The sequence below is a fragment of the Saccostrea echinata genome, unplaced genomic scaffold (assembly GCF_033153115.1).
Source record: "Saccostrea echinata isolate AGI-Se365-2 ecotype Australia unplaced genomic scaffold, CSIRO_AGI_Sech_v1 ptg000023l, whole genome shotgun sequence".
NCBI classification, from domain to species: Eukaryota; Metazoa; Mollusca; class Bivalvia; order Ostreida; family Ostreidae; genus Saccostrea; species Saccostrea echinata.
In genome coordinates, this window is record NW_026889772.1 from 15167721 (window position 1) to 15189670 (window position 21950).

At 31.7% G+C, this 21950-nt stretch overlaps 1 protein-coding gene and 1 long non-coding RNA gene across 2 annotated transcripts in view; one reads left to right on the forward strand and one right to left on the reverse strand.

Moving 5' to 3' along the window:
* The window catches only part of LOC133191256 (enoyl-CoA hydratase domain-containing protein 3, mitochondrial-like), a 31318-nt gene extending 22362 nt beyond the window's left edge, over positions 1-8956 (forward strand). Inside the window, exon 10 of the mRNA XM_061327011.1 lies at positions 8246-8956. Coding sequence (XP_061182995.1) covers positions 8246-8363 — 118 coding nt within the window. The 3' untranslated portion in view covers positions 8364-8956. The remainder of the gene's footprint in view (positions 1-8245) is intronic.
* Positions 448-5737, reverse strand: LOC133191529 (uncharacterized). Its single transcript, XR_009721719.1, has 4 exons — positions 5557-5737; positions 5321-5431; positions 3436-3530; positions 448-554 (listed from the first exon to the last, which is right to left on the reverse strand). It is a non-coding gene; the product is annotated as an uncharacterized LOC133191529 (long non-coding RNA).
* Positions 8957-21950: the final 12994 nt, after the last annotated feature.

Genomic DNA, 21950 nt, shown 5'->3' on the forward strand with positions numbered 1-21950 from the left:
CTGTATTTAAGAAAGATTCTGTAACATGACATAGAATTTTTGCACAGCTTGACGCACAACTGATGGTATCTTAGGTGCCTGCAAAATAATAAATCTGGCACATATTTATTTATTTGATACAAATCAGAACAAAATTTGTCCTTTTACAGAACAAATTATTTTCATTTTAAAGAAAAGAGAAATGCATATGTACTGTTTTAATACATATAACCTGTATTATTGGATATTTTCACCCCATTCTAATTTTTAAAATATTCACTCTTTCACCCTTGAAAACAATTTTGCCCTTTTAAAATTTGATCAGACACATTTGTGTTTAAAAGATATATGCTGCCTTCTTCGAATTTGTCCCGTTTTAAATTCACCTACTTGTAAGGAGGGCAGAATGAGAAAAATAAAACTTAACTGGGGCGAAAAATTTCCAGAACAAAGTACCATTACTTGCCTGCCTGTTGTACTATAACTCCTCCAACCTTACAATATTCTATAATCATTGCTTTCATGCGATACCCCCCAGTGGATTGATGGTCTCTTTTCCAAATTATATGCACTTTCTAAAAAGAATGAATTTGTCAATTTATAAAATTTAGTATTACAAGTTAATAAAGACAGTAAAACAATGTTAACAACATTTATATGCAAATGAACCTCTGTACAAATCACTTATAAATGATTGACAACTTGTAAGGAATATATCGAATACCCTTAATTTTGACATTTGGAAACCCAGCGTTAAGGCCAAACAAAAAATATGTGTGGTTCTGGTTACACCTCCAAAAAAATAGGGAAGGTGGGTAGGGATTTTTTTTTTTTTTTTTTTTTTTTTAACAAAATGATTTTCTAAATTTTTCCAAATAATACCTATTTCTTTTCGTTAGCATAAGTGAACTATTTTATGTGTAGAGTGTTAGATATGTTTTCTCTTAAGCATATGGATTAGATATGTGCTTTAATGTGTGAATAAAATGTCTTGGGTATTTAAACAGTTGTTTGCTGATTCTATTCATTCGAGTTCATACTCATCCAGAAAATACAATGTTTGAAGATCGAAAATCAGCATGAGCAAATTGAATTATTTAACTGATATTTGGATATTATATTTTCTTTTTTTAGAATGTTAAGTTTTTACGAAGATGATAAGTGCTGTCCTTGTTTTTAAAGGATGATATTAATTTCAGAATTGTATATTATAAGTAAAATTAATGGATAACTTAAGCATTATACATTAAATCTTAAATATAGATCATGATTTCTCCATCGGAATCTGCTGCGGAAGTCTTTATACAGGTATATAAAATCTAAAATTGTATATTATAGAATGCAAAAAAACAGAAATATTTTCTGAAGAGCTGAGTATATAAATCATAACTAATAAATGTTTTGTTTATTTTGAATTCAGTCTTTTCCAACTATGGTTCAGAAAAGAAATGTTTTATTTGTGGATGAACAGAGTGAAGGAGAAAATAAGTGGCATTTCAATGTGGCGTGAAATATACTAGTCAACATTGGTAGGGGGCACCCTAGTTATGAATATGAAACAAATATTTTTAAATCAACAAGATGTGTTTGTGAAACACTGATGCCCCCGTATGGCATCTTATGGCGAAGGTTAAAGTTTCTCAAATGCAAGTCAAAATCCAGGCCAAAAGATAAAAAATGTTAAATTTGAAAGCCCTAGCTGCAACTGTTCAAAAGTTATGGCAAAGGTTAAAGTTTTTTAAAAGTAAGTAAAACATCACGGTCAAGGTCAAAGTTGTTGGTATCCAAAGAAAGGTCTTGTTACAAGGATTACATATGTGAAGTATGAAAGCCCTAGCTCCAACCGTTCAAAAGTTATGGCCAAGGTTAAAGTTTTTCAAAAGTAGGTCAAACTCTAAGGTCAAGGTCAAAAGGTCATAGTTGTTGGTATTCAAAGAAAGGCCTTGTCACAAAGAATACACATGTGAAGTTCGAAACCCCAAGCACCAACTGTTCAGAAGTTATGGTCAAGGTTAAAATCTCATAAAATTTTGCAAAAGTGGGTCAAACTCCAACGTCAAGGTCAAAAGGTCAAATATGATGGTACCCAAAGAAAGGTCTTGTCACAAAGAATACACATGTGAAATATGAAAGTCATAGCTCCAACCAATCAAAAGTTATGGGCAAGGTTAAAATTGACAACAGACAGATAGACAAACAGACAAACAGACAGACAGGACAAAAACAATATACCCTCCGGATCTTTCGATCCAGGGGCATAAAACTAATGAAAACACAATCTTTTCTTTTTGTAAAAAAATAAAGTCCAAGGTGAACATCCTTTTGTTTAAAATCAGTGTTTATAAATGAAATTAATTACTTTTATCCAGAATAGTTCTTATTTTACTTAATAATAAATTTTGAATGATAAACTTTTAAGAGCTGTCAGAGGAAAAGAATGTGACACCTATACTTTGTACAGTAATGTTTAAAACAAAATAAATCACCTAAGCAAGATGACATAGAATGATTCAAATTCGTCAGAATTACAAATATTTAATATTATTAAAATTTTAAATCCTTTCATGAAACCTTTTTGCCTCATTGAAGACTTCATACTTCCAAGCTCATTTCTCATATATATTGGTGTTTTGCAAGTTGACTTTATTCAGGTGAAATCAGCAGTCTTCTTTTTCACGTTTCCTCATGAACTGCTTTTTTTTTCTACTTTTGGTTTAAAAGAAACGATCCTGATATAAATTATTTAATAATTTACAAGTTAATCTATCTTACACATTGGGCTAATTCTTGCGTAATCAATGCAATCAAATAAATATTTTCTCATGTTATCTTCCCTCTAACTCCAAAAAACGTTACCTGGCCAGCTGTCTGTGTGCTTTCAAGCGAGAAGTGATTTCCTATCCTGACTTCACACCTTTGCGTGCATTAATAATAAAGGGACTAATCAGCATGCACTTGTTATAAACCAGCTGTAAACAGAGCAACTAACTGAATCTCGCCACTCTTGGGCATATTTATTTAATTTTGGCAACCAAAAAACAAACAAACAAAAAACATGGCGCTGGAAAAAGGTATACTGCTGCGCCATGCTAGCTTGCTTTAGATTTAACACCATCAAACACTTGCACTACGTGTTGAAACGATTTTTGCATGGAGGTCGCCATTGCTGGAACTAAAACTAATACCGAAGTGGATGACGGAAATCACGGAAAATTCCGGAAAATAAATATGAAAATTGCCAGAAAAAAGTTAAGGGTCGGGGATCTAAAATAGGGACGGTCGGGTAACGGGAACCACACATATTTTTTTTATTTGGCCTAATAATATTCCATACATGATTGAGCTGTCACCTGATGAACCTTTAATTCTTTTCTATTTTTTATATGCTTTATATGTATATGAATTATAAGAGTAAATGTAAGTCCAAAAACTTATTTTGTGACATCAATTTCATACCTGTATTTGAGTTGCCTTTTTGAGGATATACCAGGTAGATTATTCAAAGTCGATGTACATGTAGTCTTACATGCTGCAGTTCTCTTGTACTTTAGCTATAAAATAAATTTTAATGTATACAATTGTGTAAGATGAAAGAATATTTCAAACACTGAAACAGACTGAAACCTTAACAGACCAAAACTTTAACCAAAATATCCTCTATAACATGCTCTCTGAACTGAAGAGTATGGTCATATAATTATTGCAGTCATATGAATTTTGTTCAATGATAAATGCAGAGAGAATTTGCAGAATATATAAAGAAAGTCTTATCGTTGGGAAATAAGCAGGTCCAGTACAATCTCTTAATTTAGCTATATAGCTTGAAATTATAGCTATATAGCTTTATTAAGCTATTCAAAATAGCTTAATTTAGCTATTTATATGCAGTTTTTCACAAAAATTATTTTGGTAAGAAATAGACAAAAAGTCGCATGTATTTGACCATTCATATATGTGCTATGGGCTATCGAAACAACAAGCAAAATCAAAGATATCTCCAACTTTGCAACTTTTGAATACTTTTAAGCAAAAGATAAATTTCTATTATTTGAGTAACTGTCCACTACCTTGTGTGCATTGAGGCATGGATAAGTATGATTGCTTCTCATTGTACTGAATTATTACCAATCAATTATCTTCTTGACCATAATTGGCCTCCTTTATAATTTCATTGAAGAAGTAACTGTATCAATTGCGCATGTAGCCTAAAAACTTTTAGAACTTTGAGTACAAAGTCTCTTTTGTTTCTATTTTCCTAATTATCTCCCCTTGTTTAAGGGTCACAACCCTAGTTTTAGTATAAATGGAAGCCCTTGGCCCAAGGATACCCTGTGACAAATTTGACAATAATTGGCCAAAGGGTTCTTGAGTTATGGCCCATATTCTAAAAATTTTATGCACACCGCACAAATGGCCATAGCATTAGCTCTTTGGGCCTTTGGCTCAGAAGAGCTAAAAATGAACCTCTTGCATTGATTTTTGGTTGATATTTTTTACTGTTTTTTTATGAACAATGTACAGTATTTTCACCCAAATTCCAGTATTTTGAGGACTGCTGTACAGTATTTGGGCCTAAAAATTATTACATGAATGCAAGGAGATTTTAATGAGTGAGTTTTATAATGCATCAATTTCAGATGAGTTCAAGGTTGAGTATCATCACTGCACCAAGGTGCGACTTTTTGTGCATGCTGAGAAAAGTACACATTTAAGAAAAACTGATATAAAATAGCTAAATTAAGCTATTCTGAATATAGTTAGAATAATCTAACTGTGTCTCGGGACAAGCCCTCACCACAGTTAGAATACCTCCCATATACTTGCAAAGTAGCAAATCAGAGTGGATCCACTCCGAAATGATTTTGAAGAATACAAAAGGAGTTGCATTGAAAATAACTACCAAATTAATCATAACAAACATTTTTGAGATTGTATATGCCTTTTAACCTACAAATAAATCCATATATATACGAAAATTCAACTCATTTTCTCAACGTTTTTTCCTCGCTTCAAATTTAACGCCATGTTGACATTCGGAACTCTCTGGATTCTTCATACAAAATGCAGAGAATTCGAGTTATTGCCCGTGTTTATTTTGCTACATTGCGAATACACAGAACAAATTCTATCGTTAAACCGGGTCCATAGGACAATATCATTTTAACGATAGAACGTTCTATCTATTCTGAATAGCTTAATAAAGCTATATAGCTAAATCAAAAGATTGTACTGGACCTGATAAGTGCTTTCAAACATTGAATACTTATAAAACTAGACCCACTGACATGCAACAGCTTAATTTCTGTTGATAAATGAAGCGTATTCTGAACAAATTATTTACCCAAACAAAGGTGATGCTGTCACAAGATGACGTTCGTACCCATCTGACACTTACACTACTCCTCCTTAATCAGCTGGTAATAACATCATTATCCTCGAATTCAAGAAAAATCTGTTAATAAATTAGTTGTAATGATGATAACAAAACTATTCTAATCAGATACAAATGTATAATATAAGACTTCTATTTCACCAAAGAATACCCAAGAAACAGGTGACATTCTCTGACTTGTTTACCTGTACTTCGATCGAAATTCTCCTCCTACTTGCTCGCACCCAAGCTTTTATGACACTCAATTTATCCATCGTAAGTCAGAGAACCCTTCGGCTTTGTACAACTGCTTAAACTTTCCTTATACGCTTTGTGTAAACCATAAACATGCATAACCCAATACACATCTTGCATCTCCATGTGTGAGGTACCCGGAAGTTAATATTATCGAAAAATCTCGCGAGTCACGTGACGAGACTTACAGACCCTAATGCAGCCCGAATTTGCTTGGTTCCAATGAAAATGTAGATAATCTTGAGGAAGGGAGCATTCATTATTTATTGTTGTAAGAAATGCAAATAGGTGATATCACTTATTCGAATTGGTGATATCACCTATTCAAATTGAATAGGTGATATCACTTATTCGAATAGGTGATATCACTTATTCGAATAGGTGATATCACCTATTCAGCATGAATAGGTGATATCACCTATTCGAATAGGTGATATCACCTATTCATTTCGAATAGGTGATATCACCTATTCGAATAAGTGATATCACCTATTCGAATAAGTGATATCACCAATTCGAATAAGTGATATCACCTATTCGAATAGGTGATATCACCTATTCAATTTGAATAGGTGATATCACTTATTCGAATAGGTGATATCACCTATTCGAATAGGTGATATCACCTATTTGAATAGGTGATATCACTTTTTGGCAGTAAATACCAAAACGGCGCCTCATAGTATTGCCTGAAACAGCTGATAAATATCCGTTTTTATAGCCAAGTGGGGCTGTTCTACGGATCTCCCCATAACATTTACACTCCCGTGATTTTACTGATAAATCAATGAAATAGACAACTGGTTTTGTTATTTTTCATTCATAAAAATTAATCAATATATGTTACAAGCAAATTTATAAATAATTAAAGGATATTTTTAATCCAGCAAAAGTTGAAATCGTCTGCATTTTATGCAATCGATTGACCCTCTGGTGTTAAATGGAACAGCGAAATTGCGACATGGTGACCTAATTCGTTTCTCTATAAAGAAAACGATCAACTGTATTTTAGAGCCGTTAGTAGAATAGAAATAAAGTCCTTGTTGTCGTGAATGATGCAGGATAACCTCCTCGGTCTCGAAATGTTGTCTGAAATATAAAAGCCTCGGCTAACGCCTCGGCTTTTATATTTCAGACAACATTTCTCGACCTCGGAGGTTATCCTGCATATTCACGATAACGCGGACTTTATTTCTTAAGTAATTTTGTTGATGACCAACCACAAGATACGAAAATTTTCTACTTCCATTTTTATTGAAGAAGCAGTTTTTACTTTATCATGAAGAATGGATGTACATGTATAAAGTGTAGGAAAATCGTACGTTTTGATGTTATTAAATTTAGAAAAAAAATGATGATTTTCAATTTTCTAAAAGTTCTCTAGAGTTTTTGAGAATCCACATCTGATTTACACCACTCCTAGAATATGCTGTAGTGCAGTACGTCTGAAGTTTCTCCTTTTACAGCAGTTAAAATTTTAGTCAAGAAGTAAAGATAGGGTGATGATATTTTATTTCATTACATAGATCTAGATTGACATGCGATATTTTATTTCATTGCAGTGTTTAAAGACTGACATAAGTGATGATTAAGTATTAAATATTTTATAGCGCTGTGACATTACTTTTGCATCAACCCTTGTAGATTGATATCAGCGGTGATATTTTATTTCATTGTATAGATTGATATCAGCGGTGATATTTTATTTCATTGTATAGATTGATATCAGCGGTGATATTTTATTTCATTGTATAGATTGATATCAGCGGTGATATTTTATTTCATTGTATAGATTGATATCAGCGGTGATATTTTATTTCATTGTATAGATTGACGTGATCAGTTATATTTCATTTCATTATGTAAATTTACATCAGTGGTGATATTTACTTCATTACATCGAATGATGTCAGCAGTTATATTTCTTTTCATTATAGAGATACGCCTCTATATAAGTGAAAAATTCTCGAACGGGATGTAAAACAGCATACAATATACAATCAATCAATCATTATAAAGATTGATGTCAGCAGTAAAATTTCATTTCATTTTATAGATTGATATCAGTGTATATATTTCATTTCATTTATAGATTGATGTCAGCAGTAAAATTTCATTTTATAATGTAGATTGACGTCAGCGGTGATATTTCATTTCATTATATAGATTGACGTCAGCGGTGATATTTCATTTTATAATGTAGATTGACGTCAGCGGTGATATTTCATTTCATTACATAGATTAACGTCAGCGGTGATATTTCATTCCATAATGTAAATTGTCATCAGCGGTGATATTTATTTCATTATATCGATTGACGTCTGGGGTTATATTTTATTATATAGATTTTTGTAGCAGTAATATTTCATTTCATTTCATACATTGATGTCAGTAATTTTATTTCATTTCATCAAATAGATTGACGTCAGCGGTGATATATCATTTCTTTTTATAGATTGACGTCCGCGGAGATATTTGATTTCATTATGTAGATTGACATCCGCGGTGATATTTCATTTCATTATGTACATTGACGTTAGCAGTGACATTTTATTACATTATATAGATTGACGTTAGCAGTGATATTTTATTACACTTTATAGATTGACGTTAGTGGTGATATTTTATTACATCTTATAGATTGACGTCAGCGGTGATGGTGGAGAATCTCTCGCTGGAGGACGGACAGGAAGGCATAAAGGCTTTTATTGAGAAGAGGCAACCGACGTGGTCTCATAGGAATAAAAAAGTCCACTAAATAAAAACCAATGGAATGATTTTATTGCCAAAAACGCTGTGATTTCAAAAATGATTGACAGTGTATACATGTATATATTAATTATATTAAATATATGTATTTAAGATATGCTTGCAATTTCGTACACAATTATTTCCCCTAGGATTCAATACAATCGGAAAAAAAAACTGTGATTCACATCAAAATTGAATTCATATAGAATCTTTACTAAAGCATGTATATAGAGGCTCTCTATGCGAGCGTAAATAGAGGATATGTAATTATATAGGGGGGTCTTCTTTTTGTTATTCGATTTTTTCCCTCCAAAAAGATCTCCAATTTATGTAAATATGTTTGTTAATATATCATTGCTATTATTATAACAATTGTTTAACGCTGAAATTGAAAGTTCTTTGATTCTGATACACTTCTGTAAAGCCCCGTTCACATGCGCAATTTACTTAAATTAAGCGAGAATAGATTTTTACGAATTCTGATTTTTGTTTTACATAATCTTTAATAAAACTATTATAAGCGAGCAGAGTGAAAAGTGATTAACAGTTATCAGATCAACAGTACATATAAATGTCAATAAACTGCTATTGATGCTATAATTAACGTTTTCATTCATAATATATTAGATGTGTATAGTTACGTCTTTGAAAAGTAAAAATTAGTTGCATTTGTGGCTAAAGAGGCCTCGAAAATTATATAAAGTATAGTCCTAGGCAGTTCTGACTTGATTTTTACACAGAATTGATTAAAATTCTAAAATTGTCACGGAAACCAGACTTACTGAGAGAAAGAAACAATTTCACGAGAGAGTAAAAAGAACGTATAAAATACATATAGTGTTGCAGAGTGTTGTAGAGAAGAAATTTCCCCCATAACCAGCTTTCCCTACGGAACTAATACTCTAGAGTAGGATTTCCCCCGAGGGGAAATCTCACACTAGAGCCAGATTTCCCCCTTTCTTTCTGAGTAGGATTTTCCCTCTTTTAACAATGCTTAAATTATATCGACAATATTTTGGCCAGAGGTTCACATGAAAGTCAACTGATTTAATAAAAATATGAATTTTTCGACCCAAGAATTGTTAAATTCATTAAGAAATCTTTAAAAAATATAGTTCAAATCATTGAGTCTCAACCCAAACTTTCAATCAAAGGAAATTGTAAAATAAGTCACTCAAAAAATCGTAAGACTTGATGTCTCAACACCTTTTCCGGCGCAGCGATACCTTTTAGTTAAAAAAAATGAAAATGAATGTCAGGCCACCTTTGGTGATTAAATAGTTTGATTGCCCTCTAAAGATCGACTATTATATCTATGGATCGATTCTTTTTACAAAGAGTGTGTGAGAAAATTCTAAAATTGATATTATTGATAGGTTAACATTATGTGAGTATTGGAAACGAGCAGGTGTTCAACAGGAAAAAAAAGTTTTAAAAAGACCAAAAGCAAAAGCAATAGCAGAAATACTGCTTTGCAAGCCGAAGCATGTTCTAGCAACCCCAGCGGTGTAATACTGCATTCGAAAGCAGAGAGCAAATGCTCTCCTAAAGTTTTACAAAATTTCGAGTTTTAGAAGTAAGTGGCCCATTTTTTAGTTTCGTGGCAACGGCAGCTATTTTGGATATTTAAACACCAGAATCTTGGAGAGAGGCTTACATTCTGATTGTACACACAAGTACTCTGAAGTTGACATTAAAAGATACTTGAGTTTCTGATTGACAATTGGAGACCAGGTCTTCCAACAATCTGTCGGAATTCCCATGGGTACCAAATGCGCCGCGTTATTAGCAAACATATCTTTGTATTCATATGAAGCAGAATTTATTAAAAATCTTATACATGAGAAGACGAAACACTTGCTGTTGCCTTCATTTCGACATTTAGACATATCGACGACGTATTATCAATCAACAATAGTTACTTCCATTCATATATCGACTCGATATATCCCAGTGGGCTTGAAATAAAAGATACACAGAGTCTGACACATCTGTTTCATATTTGGATATTTTACTAGAAAAAGACATTAATGGTAACATTGAAACCAAGCTATATAATAAACGTGATGACTTCAACTTTTCAACCGCAAGTAACTTCCCTTACTTGTGTAGCAATATACCCTTATCACCTGCATATTGTATTTATGTGTCTCAATTGATTCGATACGCAAGAGCATGCTCTATACGAGCAATTTCTAAAACGAGGCAAGCTATTAACAAACAAGAAAAAGAATATCAACATTCTCGTTTAAATTTTATGATTTTGTCAGCAAGTACAATCTATCATTAAGTCAAATGCTGACTGACAAAAAAATATGAAAAATAGACTGTAGGTTGCTCAAAACAAATAAATCAGGTTTATTCTCGATAACCATAATTACTTCCTTTTCCGTATACATAGAGATACATATATAATACCCAACTGACAGCTCTTTTGCAGAAATTACAAATAGAAGATGGTAACTCCGAAACCAAGGCGCAAAGTGCTATATATCTTACAAGACATTGCAAGGTCTGTCTAAGGAGAGGTGATTTTTTCGGAAAAACATTTAATTATGCCAAAATATTTTTTTTCAATTAAAGACACTTAAGCTATATGTTTCAAGAAATAATATCTTTTTGTCTAATGATGAACTATTTATATGAATTATTAATATGAATGGTATTCACTATCAGCACCCATTTATCAAACATTTAATACTTTTTCAACAGCAAACAAGAGTTTTAAAACTTGTTCAGAGAAAAAAGTCCAAGAAAGACAGAATCTTCAAACATACGCCATAGTTTTAGAAAATACTTTGAAAACAAACAAATCTTCTTCCTATTCAAAGAAAAGATTGAACGCCTTGTAATTGGTATAATTTTTTGAATCAAAAACTTAAGTTTTTCATTGTACTACCTGTTAAGTGTTTCTAAACTCCTTTTCTGTTTGTGTTAACACTGTTTATCATTCTACCAGCTCAAAAATCTTATTCACTCATGTTGGAAGGGATCAACCGTTTTACTGCACCTCGTATCTCCCAATCCCTTTGTTTACTTTTCACCAATGTTATGACTTCAACCCTAGACTTTCTTTACTTTTCTCTATGTAACTGCTTTAATATTTACCTTCTCTACTTTGTCGAGTTCACTTCTAGATCTGACATCGGAATAACCAATGCTGCCGCTGCAGCACTATCCAAGCAGGGTAAACAGGATCTCAGACTATGCCATAAGTCCGAGTCACATCAGTGTTTGGAAGGTTTAGGCCCATTGTATCATTCATTACTCATTATATTTCCCAAACTAAGTTTGTGAACATATTTTTTTACTCTTTTTCTTCTTTTTCGCCGATATATGGCTGAAATAGTGCCGATTCGGCATAAAACCTTAATCAATTAATCAATCAATCTTCTTTTTGTTTTTCTTCTTCTTGGGTACTCGGAAACTACTCACACAATCTTGATCTCGGAAACAATTCCTCTAATTGAGGCGAAACATTTTTAGGGTTAATAGACATGTTGTGTAGATTTGCAGAACGAAGGTCATTTAGCGCACTGATGTAAGTGCGTGCGCGTGTAATGAGTGAAATGACTGATATACTTGATATAGCAGCAACTTTTATATTTTTGGATGAAATGCTTTGAAACTCAAAATAAAATATAAATATATATGTCTAGACAAAATGATATGGTGAATTAGCATGAACTCGCCCGCATGCACGTACGCTTTCCTCTTCTTGGCTGAAACAAAAAATTTAATATCTTCCATGTTTTGTTTTTTTTTTTTGACGAAATGTTTTTATATTTGAAACAAAGGTATGTATTATAAGGTTCAACAATATGGTATATGCAGAAATTCTCGAAAACACGCGCATGTACGCATGCTGCAATTTGATTGACTAAAACTTTAAATGCTTATAACTTCCTTAGTTTTTAACATATGAGGATGAAATTTAAAACATAGATACATGCAAGTATAATGGGTTCCTACATTACGCTGCTATCAAAATTAATACAAGGACATGCATGCACGTGTGCTAAAATCTGATTGGTTTATATTTTATAGGTTGTATCTAACTATTCAATAAAATTCTTTAAAATTTAAAGCATGATATTACTGCGCCGTTGGAGGGCCAGAACAAAAAAATATTTATTTGTTTGGACAAATTAGATATTTGTTCGGACGAATTAGGAATTCGTTCGGACAAATTAAATATTCGTTCGGACAAATTAGATATTTATTCGGACAAATTAGATTTTTATTCGGACAAATTAGAAATTCGTTCGGGCGAATTAGATATTTGTTCGGACAAATAAGATATTTGTTCGGACAAATGAGACATTTGTTCGGAGAAAGTAGATATTTGTTGGGACAAATTAGGTATTTGTTCGGACGAATTAGATATTTGTTCGGACAAAGTAGATATTTGTTCATACAATTAATGTGAATTTGGACAAATTGTCTTATCTTGAAAGGTGTATACCTGCGGATTTAGCAAGACTCATCCCCTCTTGAAAGGTCATAAATATATATTACAGAGAGGGTTAAATATACGTTTTTTAAATTAATACATGCACCAAATTATGTGGCTGTTTGAACCAATAACATATACACGTTGGAAAAAGATATGTGATATTTAAGTCATTTTATCTTAAAGTCAGATAAGTTGATTTCTATTATTCGGAAATTTCTAGTCCAAATGGTCCGCTACTCCAAAGTTTATGGGTAAACCAAATGCAATTTAATTATCTTACTACATGTAATTAAACATGTAGCTATAGCAAGTGCTCGCGTTTCTCAACTTCTATGAGAAAATAGGGGGTTACCCCACTCCCATACCTGACACACACATAAATTAATACCAAAGCACTTTTTGCTGGTGGTACTGAAATTTTCACCGTGGGGTACTAGTGGTTAGTTACCACTTCTGTTGAAAAAAAATACGAGATCCACCCCTCAAGTTTTTATGCCTTCTGTATTATACTACATGTAAATGAATAAACATCGGGCTCGGAAACATCAACGTCCCCTGCCCCCCTGGGTCTGAAACTTTCAGTTTTACAAACACAAAATTTGAAGTTTTGTTTCCATACTGGTTTTTCCACACATAAGTATGCTGTGATGAAGGGATTAAAAGGGGGAGGGGGCTCATAAATCCATCTTCTACAGAGTATTATTTAGATCTCTAAAACTCTTAGACTTATTTATATTTAAATTTCATGAAAGTACATGTACGTATGGGTCAAAATTTGTCCAAATTTGAGTGAAACAAGCTTTCTTGTAAATAAAATTGCAATAAAATAAAATTAAAAAAAAAATTAGCTGATGAATTTAACAACAATCTATAAGTGAAAAAATATTATGTACGATTAAAAATTGATTTGAATACTGAAGAAAAGTCCTTCAACCTGAGTTAAGTTAAAGAGAATTGCTTGTGATTTGGCCAGAAGTATGCCTTCAACTCTGATTATTGATGCAGTAAATATAATTAGGCAATGTAAAATTACCTTAAATGTATGGTACATGTTTACTACTGTCTAAATGCATGCTAAATTGTGACTGAAAAAAGTAGGAATATGATTTTTGTAATGGTAAATGTTTGTTATTTTCGCCGTGTCCTTGAAAACTTTGAAACTTTTATTTTCACTAAGGCCCCCACATGGGGTATGTTAGTACAATAAGAGTTTAACAATTGTTCAAATCAACATGTGGACAGTTAACATAATGAACCACAAAAAGAACTTTGATATGGACAGTACTGACGGTTGTATAAAAAAATCGTTTAATGTTTACATTGTAGGAAGTTCAGGCATGAAATAATTTAAGAACAGTTTTACAAAACTTAGCTAAACCTATTAGTTCATATATATCAGAAGTATTCATCAAATTATAAAAAGATATTGTGTTTGGATTTGTGTAAATATTGCTAGGTATAAATTTCTGTCTTTCATTCTTAAAAAAAGGACACTTAAATAAATAATGAAACTCATCACCAAGTTCATTGTTATTGCAGAGGTTACAATGTCTCTCAGATCTATCAATACTACAAAATCTACCAGCTTCAATTGCCAAGTTATGACTGACACAACGAAATTTACATAAATATAATCTAAGATCATTTGGTAACATGTTTAGATAATTTTCAAAACCAAAATCACACTTGTACATTCTATAATTAAGGCATTTTGGAGAATTTAATACATTTACATTCCAGTCTTGGATAAAACTATTTCTTAATGTATTCTTAACCAACACACCAATTTTGCATGATTTATCAACATACTGAGCATTCCACATCAGATCCAAATTACAATCATGTAAAATATTCTTAATTTCCATGAGCCATTTTGAATGGTAAAAACCTTTTGAGCTAAATTGATACAAAATTGAGTACAATGTGAAGGAAATTTTCTCATTTTTTACCACACAAAATCCTTTGCCAGAAATCAGCCATTCTAGACTTTACTAATATACTAAGTGGTATTCTACCCAGCTCTCCATAAACAATACAATGAGTAGTTTTTTTAACTTTCAATTTTTTTTTTTTTTTTTTTTACAAAATTCCATATGAAAGGATTCTAAAATGCTGCAGTTTTCAAAACCCCATACTTCTACACCATACAACAAAATAGGTACAACCATGGTGTCAAAAAGTTGCAGTTGCATATCAATAGGTAAATTTAATTTCCTGGATTTTCTAAGAACAATATACATAGCTTTTCTGGCTTGTTGTACCAGATGTGACTTTGCGTCATTAAAAGTACCTTTACTAGAAAAAAATATTCCAAGATATTGAAAGTTTCTAACAATTTCTAGTCTATCACCATTATAAGTAAAATGTAAATTATCAGTGTTCATGTTAGAGCGAGAAAAAATAACAACTTTTGTTTTAAGAGAATTAACTTGCATCTTCCAAGTTTGACAGTACAAGTACATTGCATTTAAAGAAGCTTGCAGTTCAGCAGCTGACTCTGCTAAAATAACTGTATCATCAGCATACAACAACAAATACAAACGTAAATAAACAGTATTCTCGTCAGTATCTAATAAGTGAGCTGCCGTGTTCATATCTACAAGACCATTTATAGGCATGTGACATAAATTCAACCAAATCATTAAGGAAAATGGCAAACAGAACAGGTGATAAATTTTCACCTTGACGTACACCAATATTTGAAATAAAAAAAATTGGAACAAGAACTGCCTTGCCTTATACAAGACTTTGCATTACTGCATATATTTCGTATTATTTTTAACATATTTCCATCTATAGAATGTTTCAACTTTTTTTGCCATAAATAAGCCCTTCGTACAGTGTCAAATGCTTTACGATAATCAACAAAAGCACAATACAATTTTCTGCCTCTATGTAAATACAAATCAATCAAACATTTAAGATTAAATATATGATCTGTTGTGCTATAGCCTTTTCTAAACCCTGCTTGTTCTTCACTAAGCATGCCAGAGTTTTCTAAATATTTATGCAACCTATTATTTAAGATACAAGTGAACAATTTTCCGTAACAGCTTAGAATGGTAATACCACGATAATTATCTACATCATTAGGATCTCCTTTGTTTTTGTATATTGGGCAAATATAACCTTCAGACCAACTGTCAGGCACAATACCAGTCATGAAAACAATATTAAAATTTTTTACAAATACAGGCATTAATTTTGCAGTTGTATTTTTCAAGAATTCATTCAATATAAGATCACCACCACATGCTTTGTTGTTTTTCAGTGATTTTATAGCATTCAACACTTCCGTTTCAGTAATAGCTTGGTTCAATTCAATATTAAAATCAGTTACATTAGGAAGCTGATTGACATCATCATTAATATCATTATCTAAAGCATTCATATTCTTAAAATGATCATAGAAAACATCAAGAGCAATTTTTCCAACATTTTTACTACCCTTTCTGTCACATTTATTCAATAATGACCAATATGCTTTCGCATCAGTACTACGTAAATTTCTCAGTTTGTTAATAAAATTTTTCTGATATTCTCTAAACTGTTTATTTAAAGTTTTTTTTTATAGTCTCTACTACTTTGTATTTTCTTTAAACTTACAAGAAAGCTCATTTATATCTGTTTTTGTCATAAATACAGTATCAAAGTGCACAATAACAGGACAATGCATACCACTCAACATAGGATCAAAATCACAAATTTTGAAAGAAGAAATACTATCAAATAAAGATGGAGACACAATAACATAGTCAATAACGGTATCTTTACTTGTGGTTGCAGCACCTACAAAACTATCATCACCGATTCTACCATTTGCAATATATATATCTAAGCTTTTACAAACTTCAAGTAGTTTATTTCCATAATTATCAACACGCTTGTACTTTGAATACCTCTGTATTGGAATACCGAGTTCGTATAAGGAATTTAAACTGTTCATATCCTTCCCGGAGTAACCAAGACATTAAAATTATCTGTAACAGTTATCTTTCCTCAAGGAACTCTTCAACATTGCAGCCTCCTTCTTTTGATCTTGTTCCCGCCAAAATATAATAAGACACTAAACACAAATCTTTCATACCACAGGCACAATATATGGTTTAAGGTAAGTTTGATTGCAAGAGTAATTTATTTTTGAGTCCTAAGAGTTACTAAGTTATTGTGATGATAAATTTATTTACCATTTCTTTGATGCATTGAGCGAATTTATAGTAAAATACCTATCATTTAGGAGCTGTGTTCTATCTTTATGAGTCAGCTATTATTTTTATGCTTCCAACTATTTATATAATAATTCCCTGGCGTTACTATCCATTTTGTTACTGCAAGAAAAGTTACTCCAAGGACGTATCTAATTACTTCGTGGACAATCTACACAGAAATTAATTAAAAAAGAATGCAATTTGGAGTCATCTGTTTCATTTCCCTCCCTGTTTTAAAACTAACTAGTAACTGTGATTGTCTTAAATGCCAAATTATTTACTAAATGTTTTTACCATTTGAAAATCCTATGATTTTGCATTCTTGGTTATGCAAAGGACAAAATAGGGTAACTCCGCGGACAAATTTAAAAAAAAAATTCAAAATTGCCAATTTTAAATTAAAATATGTGTAAAGTTTATTGCATTATAAACTAGCAGTAATATTTTTATCAATTGAGCATTTAATTTTCATATTATGTTTCCATGCACTATAAATTAATTCAATAAATGATACGAGCAACACAAAGGACAAGTTTGGTAACTCAATGAACGTAAAAATGATGAAATATTTATGTTCTGAATATACTCTTGTATCTACACTTGTTTCTGGAGTAAAATATACAACTTTTATTCATTTTGAATAAATTGAAATATCAAAATTTATTAAAAAATACAATTACAACCCTTTTATGCTCTTTAATGCTTACCTGTGGTAACACCATAGACAAATTCAGTTACTCAAGGGACACAGCAAGAATTAAAGATGGAAAAATTAAAGAAAAATATCACATATGAAATGGTAATTGTGTTCATTGTATAGCAGAAAACAAATGTGGTGGGATGGTACAATTCAAGTAACGACAAAATAGTGAAGTGCTAAAAATAAAATATGGTAAAAAATGGTGACACAAGGGAAGTTTTAGGTAACACAAGGGAATATGAAATAAGGCCGTATATGATTTGTACTCTGCAGTCTGATGATTCTAGTTATGTTCTCTCGATGAAGATGTTGTAAGCACGACATATTTAAAAAGTTGCAGCATGACACATTTAAAAAGTTGCAATAAAGCGAATAGAAACGAAGACGTGAAAGATAGATATATATCATGGAATTCCAGATACCTTCAAAGTTATATCAGATAGGGAACATTTCTTTGCAAATGTATTGAAAGTCCTTTGAACATGTAAATCCTTAGATGAAAAAGTTACAAATTGTTCATAACTGTCAAAAGCGATGTCAAAAGATGCTTTCAAGGAGACAATGTACCAGACTTCAATCAAGAATACAATTTTGAATGTAGCTGAGGATGCTTTTCAGATTTGTCCAACTGAAACTCAGGTTTGTAAAAGTTGGTGCTGATAGAAGTTGTTAATCTAACAGTGTAAGTACATTAGCTTTTGAAAATGAACACAGAACAGCTGAAATGAGGGTAAAGATAACAGAAGAGGCAGTACTTCATATGGATTTTTACCTCTACCAGGGATATCTTGAAAGAGGCATTGTAACAACAAATAAATGTTTGGCAGAGACATATTATACTTTTTATTTTGATGAGTGTCCAGCTGATCAACAAAATCCAAATATTATAATCGAGAAAATCAAGCTATTAGAATTCCCATGGGTACAAATTGCGCCCCGTTATTAGCAGACCTTTTTTTGTATTCATATAAAGCAGAATTTGACTTAATGATAGATTGTATTTGCTGACAAGGTCATTGTATCGACCATAGAGCTTACGAAATGATGACTTTAAACGAGATTGTTGATATTCTTGTTTCATCAACTTGTTTGTCAATGATTTACCTCGTTTAGAGATTGTTCATACGTAGAGCATGCTCTGGAGTATCGAATCAACTGAGAGATATAAACCCCGTATGCAGGTGATAAGGGTATACTCTGTGGTATCTTTTATCTCAAGCTTACCGGGATATATCGTGTCGACATAAGAATGGAAATTGATAATACATCGTCGATATATCTAAATGTCGAGTTGAAGGTCACAGCAAGCGTTTTCTTCTTTTCACTTAAAAGATTTTGAACAAATTCTGCTTCATATGAATACAAAAAAGGTCTGCTAATAACGGGGCGCAATTTGTACCCATGGGAATTCTAATAGCTTCTTGGAACACCTGGTCTCCAAAAACCACATAGATGTTGTCAATCAGAATTCGAGCATCCTTTTAATGTCAACTTTAGAGTACTTGTGTGTACAATCAGAGTGCTTCCTGACAAAATAATTTTGTAAATAATCAATGACAAGGTAAGTAAATTTACGAGTTCCATTTTTATTAAAAAAGCAGCTGTCAACGATGTCAGAAAGCCTGGAGTTTAATTTATCGTGGGGAATAGTTGTATATGAAGTTGAAAAGTCGTAAGTTTTTATGTTCTTGATTTTGGTAAATTTTTTGATTTCAAATGTTCCAAAAGTTCCTTGGATTTTTTTAGTATCCATATCTGATTTACACCACTTCTAGAATATATTGTTGCATAGTACCCTTGAAGTTTCTCCTTCACTACTGTTAATATCTTAGTGAGGAGCAAAGAAGGGAGTTTGGTAGAACATTTACTGGAACCCGCTATGTATCTTTGTTTGTAAGGATATTTATGAAGTTTCGGAATCCAATATAGATATGGTAATTCAAATTCATTTTGGTTGTTGGGAATATAAAAAAATATTCAAAACAGACATATGATGTTGAAGAATTTTCTCCTTAAAAAGGGAGCTATGAGTATAAGTTGGATTACCACTTGTAGAATTATAAATCCCAGTTCCTCTAAAATACAATTTATATAATGAGCCTTACAAACAAAGACAATGTTGTTACCTGCTTTGTCAGCAGGGACCATTACGTACTGAACTTGTAATCTTTCTAATTCTTTTTTCACTTCTGAATTATTAAATACAGAAGGATAAATGGTTTTCATACTGCCCGTCAATCGCTTAATGCGAATCACATTGGTTTTGTTTTGTAACCTTTTATTTCAAAAGACATAAACCAGTCATGAAATGCAAAATTTCAACAAAGTCAGTTACAAAGAAACTTGCAGCTGAAAAAGAAAGAAAAGGAAAAAAATATACAAGATGTCAAGGAAGTTCATTCTCCTAGAAAAGACTGTGTATAAATGTCTTCCGAGGTTAAGAACGTCATTCCGTATGTACTTAAGGTTTATATTCTTTTGAGACGGATATTTTATACTTATGACTGTTTACTCCATATGTTGTACATTTTAATATTAATTCCAAGTAGAGCATATAAAAAGTACGTCATTAGTAATGTCAATATTCTTTGGCCTTTCTTCTAGTCAGATAAAGCTTCTAAGTGTTATTTTGAGTTTACATAGAGGAATTTGGGATTGCAATTTTGTTGGAGATTAGATTCTTAATATACAGTAATTTACATCTGACTTAGATCAATTTGTCCTATATTCTGAATTATTTTACATTCATTGAATAAAGGCTACTTACAGAAAAAGGTTTTACTATTTTCTACAATCAGTGTAGATCATGGTTTACTTATTAAAGAAAAAATATCAGAAGAAATTAAGATGATATCTGCTTTTTCTTAAACATTTATGTACTAGATTTAATTTCTAACTTAGCTATAGCTAGAACCTAATTTATAGGAGAAATATTAGCTATGAAATCATACAAAACTTACTATTCTTAAAAATAACACAAAATGAAATGATGTTAGGTTTTAAACAGTAGGATAGCATTAAATATAGTAAAACCTAATTTTCAATGCTGTTTTGTTGATAGTTAAGTATGAACATCTTACTGACCGCAATGTACTTGTCAATGTGACGTCAAGTAAAATTTGAAGCAGTTCGTATGCAGTATGAGGCGATTATAGTAATATTTTTATAACAAAAAAAATTCGTAATTAAATAAAATATTATTTGAAGATTTTAAAAGTCCGTTAAATTAAATTGATTTTTTCTTTATGAATGTATTCGTTTATTTTCGTTCCCTCGTGAACGTAAACTGTCGTTAATTTGTATGCAGGCACTAAGTATTAAGGAATGTCACTCTTGACATGAGGTATATCAAGGGTTTCTGTCGAAGTATACTTTAGATAAGTACTCATATAACAGGTCTCAAAATTGCAAAAAAAATTAGGGGTTAGTGTGCATATTACTGGGCGACGGTACCATTAACTTGACCTTTTGGCACTAAAACTGTAACTTTTAAGTTAATCAATTTAACCTATATCATCATTCACAAGATGTAATCTTGTCAATAAATATAATCATTTTTTAAATCATTTATTTTTTCGTCTAAATACAAACATATTACAGTATCAAATCCTAAATTCTTTTCTTTTTTACACACCATTCGCTCTCCCTTCTCACTCACACTCATTGATTTTGGTCTGTGGAAGCATACTTGTTCTTATACTTTAGCAGAAAAAAAATTTGCAAATTCACGCACATAAATAATTATTATTGTGTGATCTTTTTGCACTAGAAAATAGCATATTTGTGGAATTGAAAATCTTAACAGTAAATAAGACATTTTCTTGTGCAAGTTTTCATGACTTTAGTATTGATTGGTTGAACGTATCATGTAGTTTAAAATAATGAAAGAAAAAGTAAGGGCTAGTGATTTAAATTCTGAGATATTGGTCAAAATATACAATTTTCCTTAAAAAAATGTAAATTTTATCTTGACTTCTTCAATATATCTTCATTTCCTAGCAAAGTTTACTGTGTAAAATTTGTTGTAAAAATGTTAATTGAATCCTATTTTTATGTTTGTTTTGTTTGTTTTTTATCGTTTAACGTCCCTCTCGAGAATTTTCACTTATATGAGATGCAACCGCTTGTCGGCGGAGAGCTGCAAATATTTTACCTATACTCGGCTCTCAGGGCCATTGAGCAGTGAGGGATCTTTTCGTGCCAGCACCTACTGCGCCATGGGACCTCAGT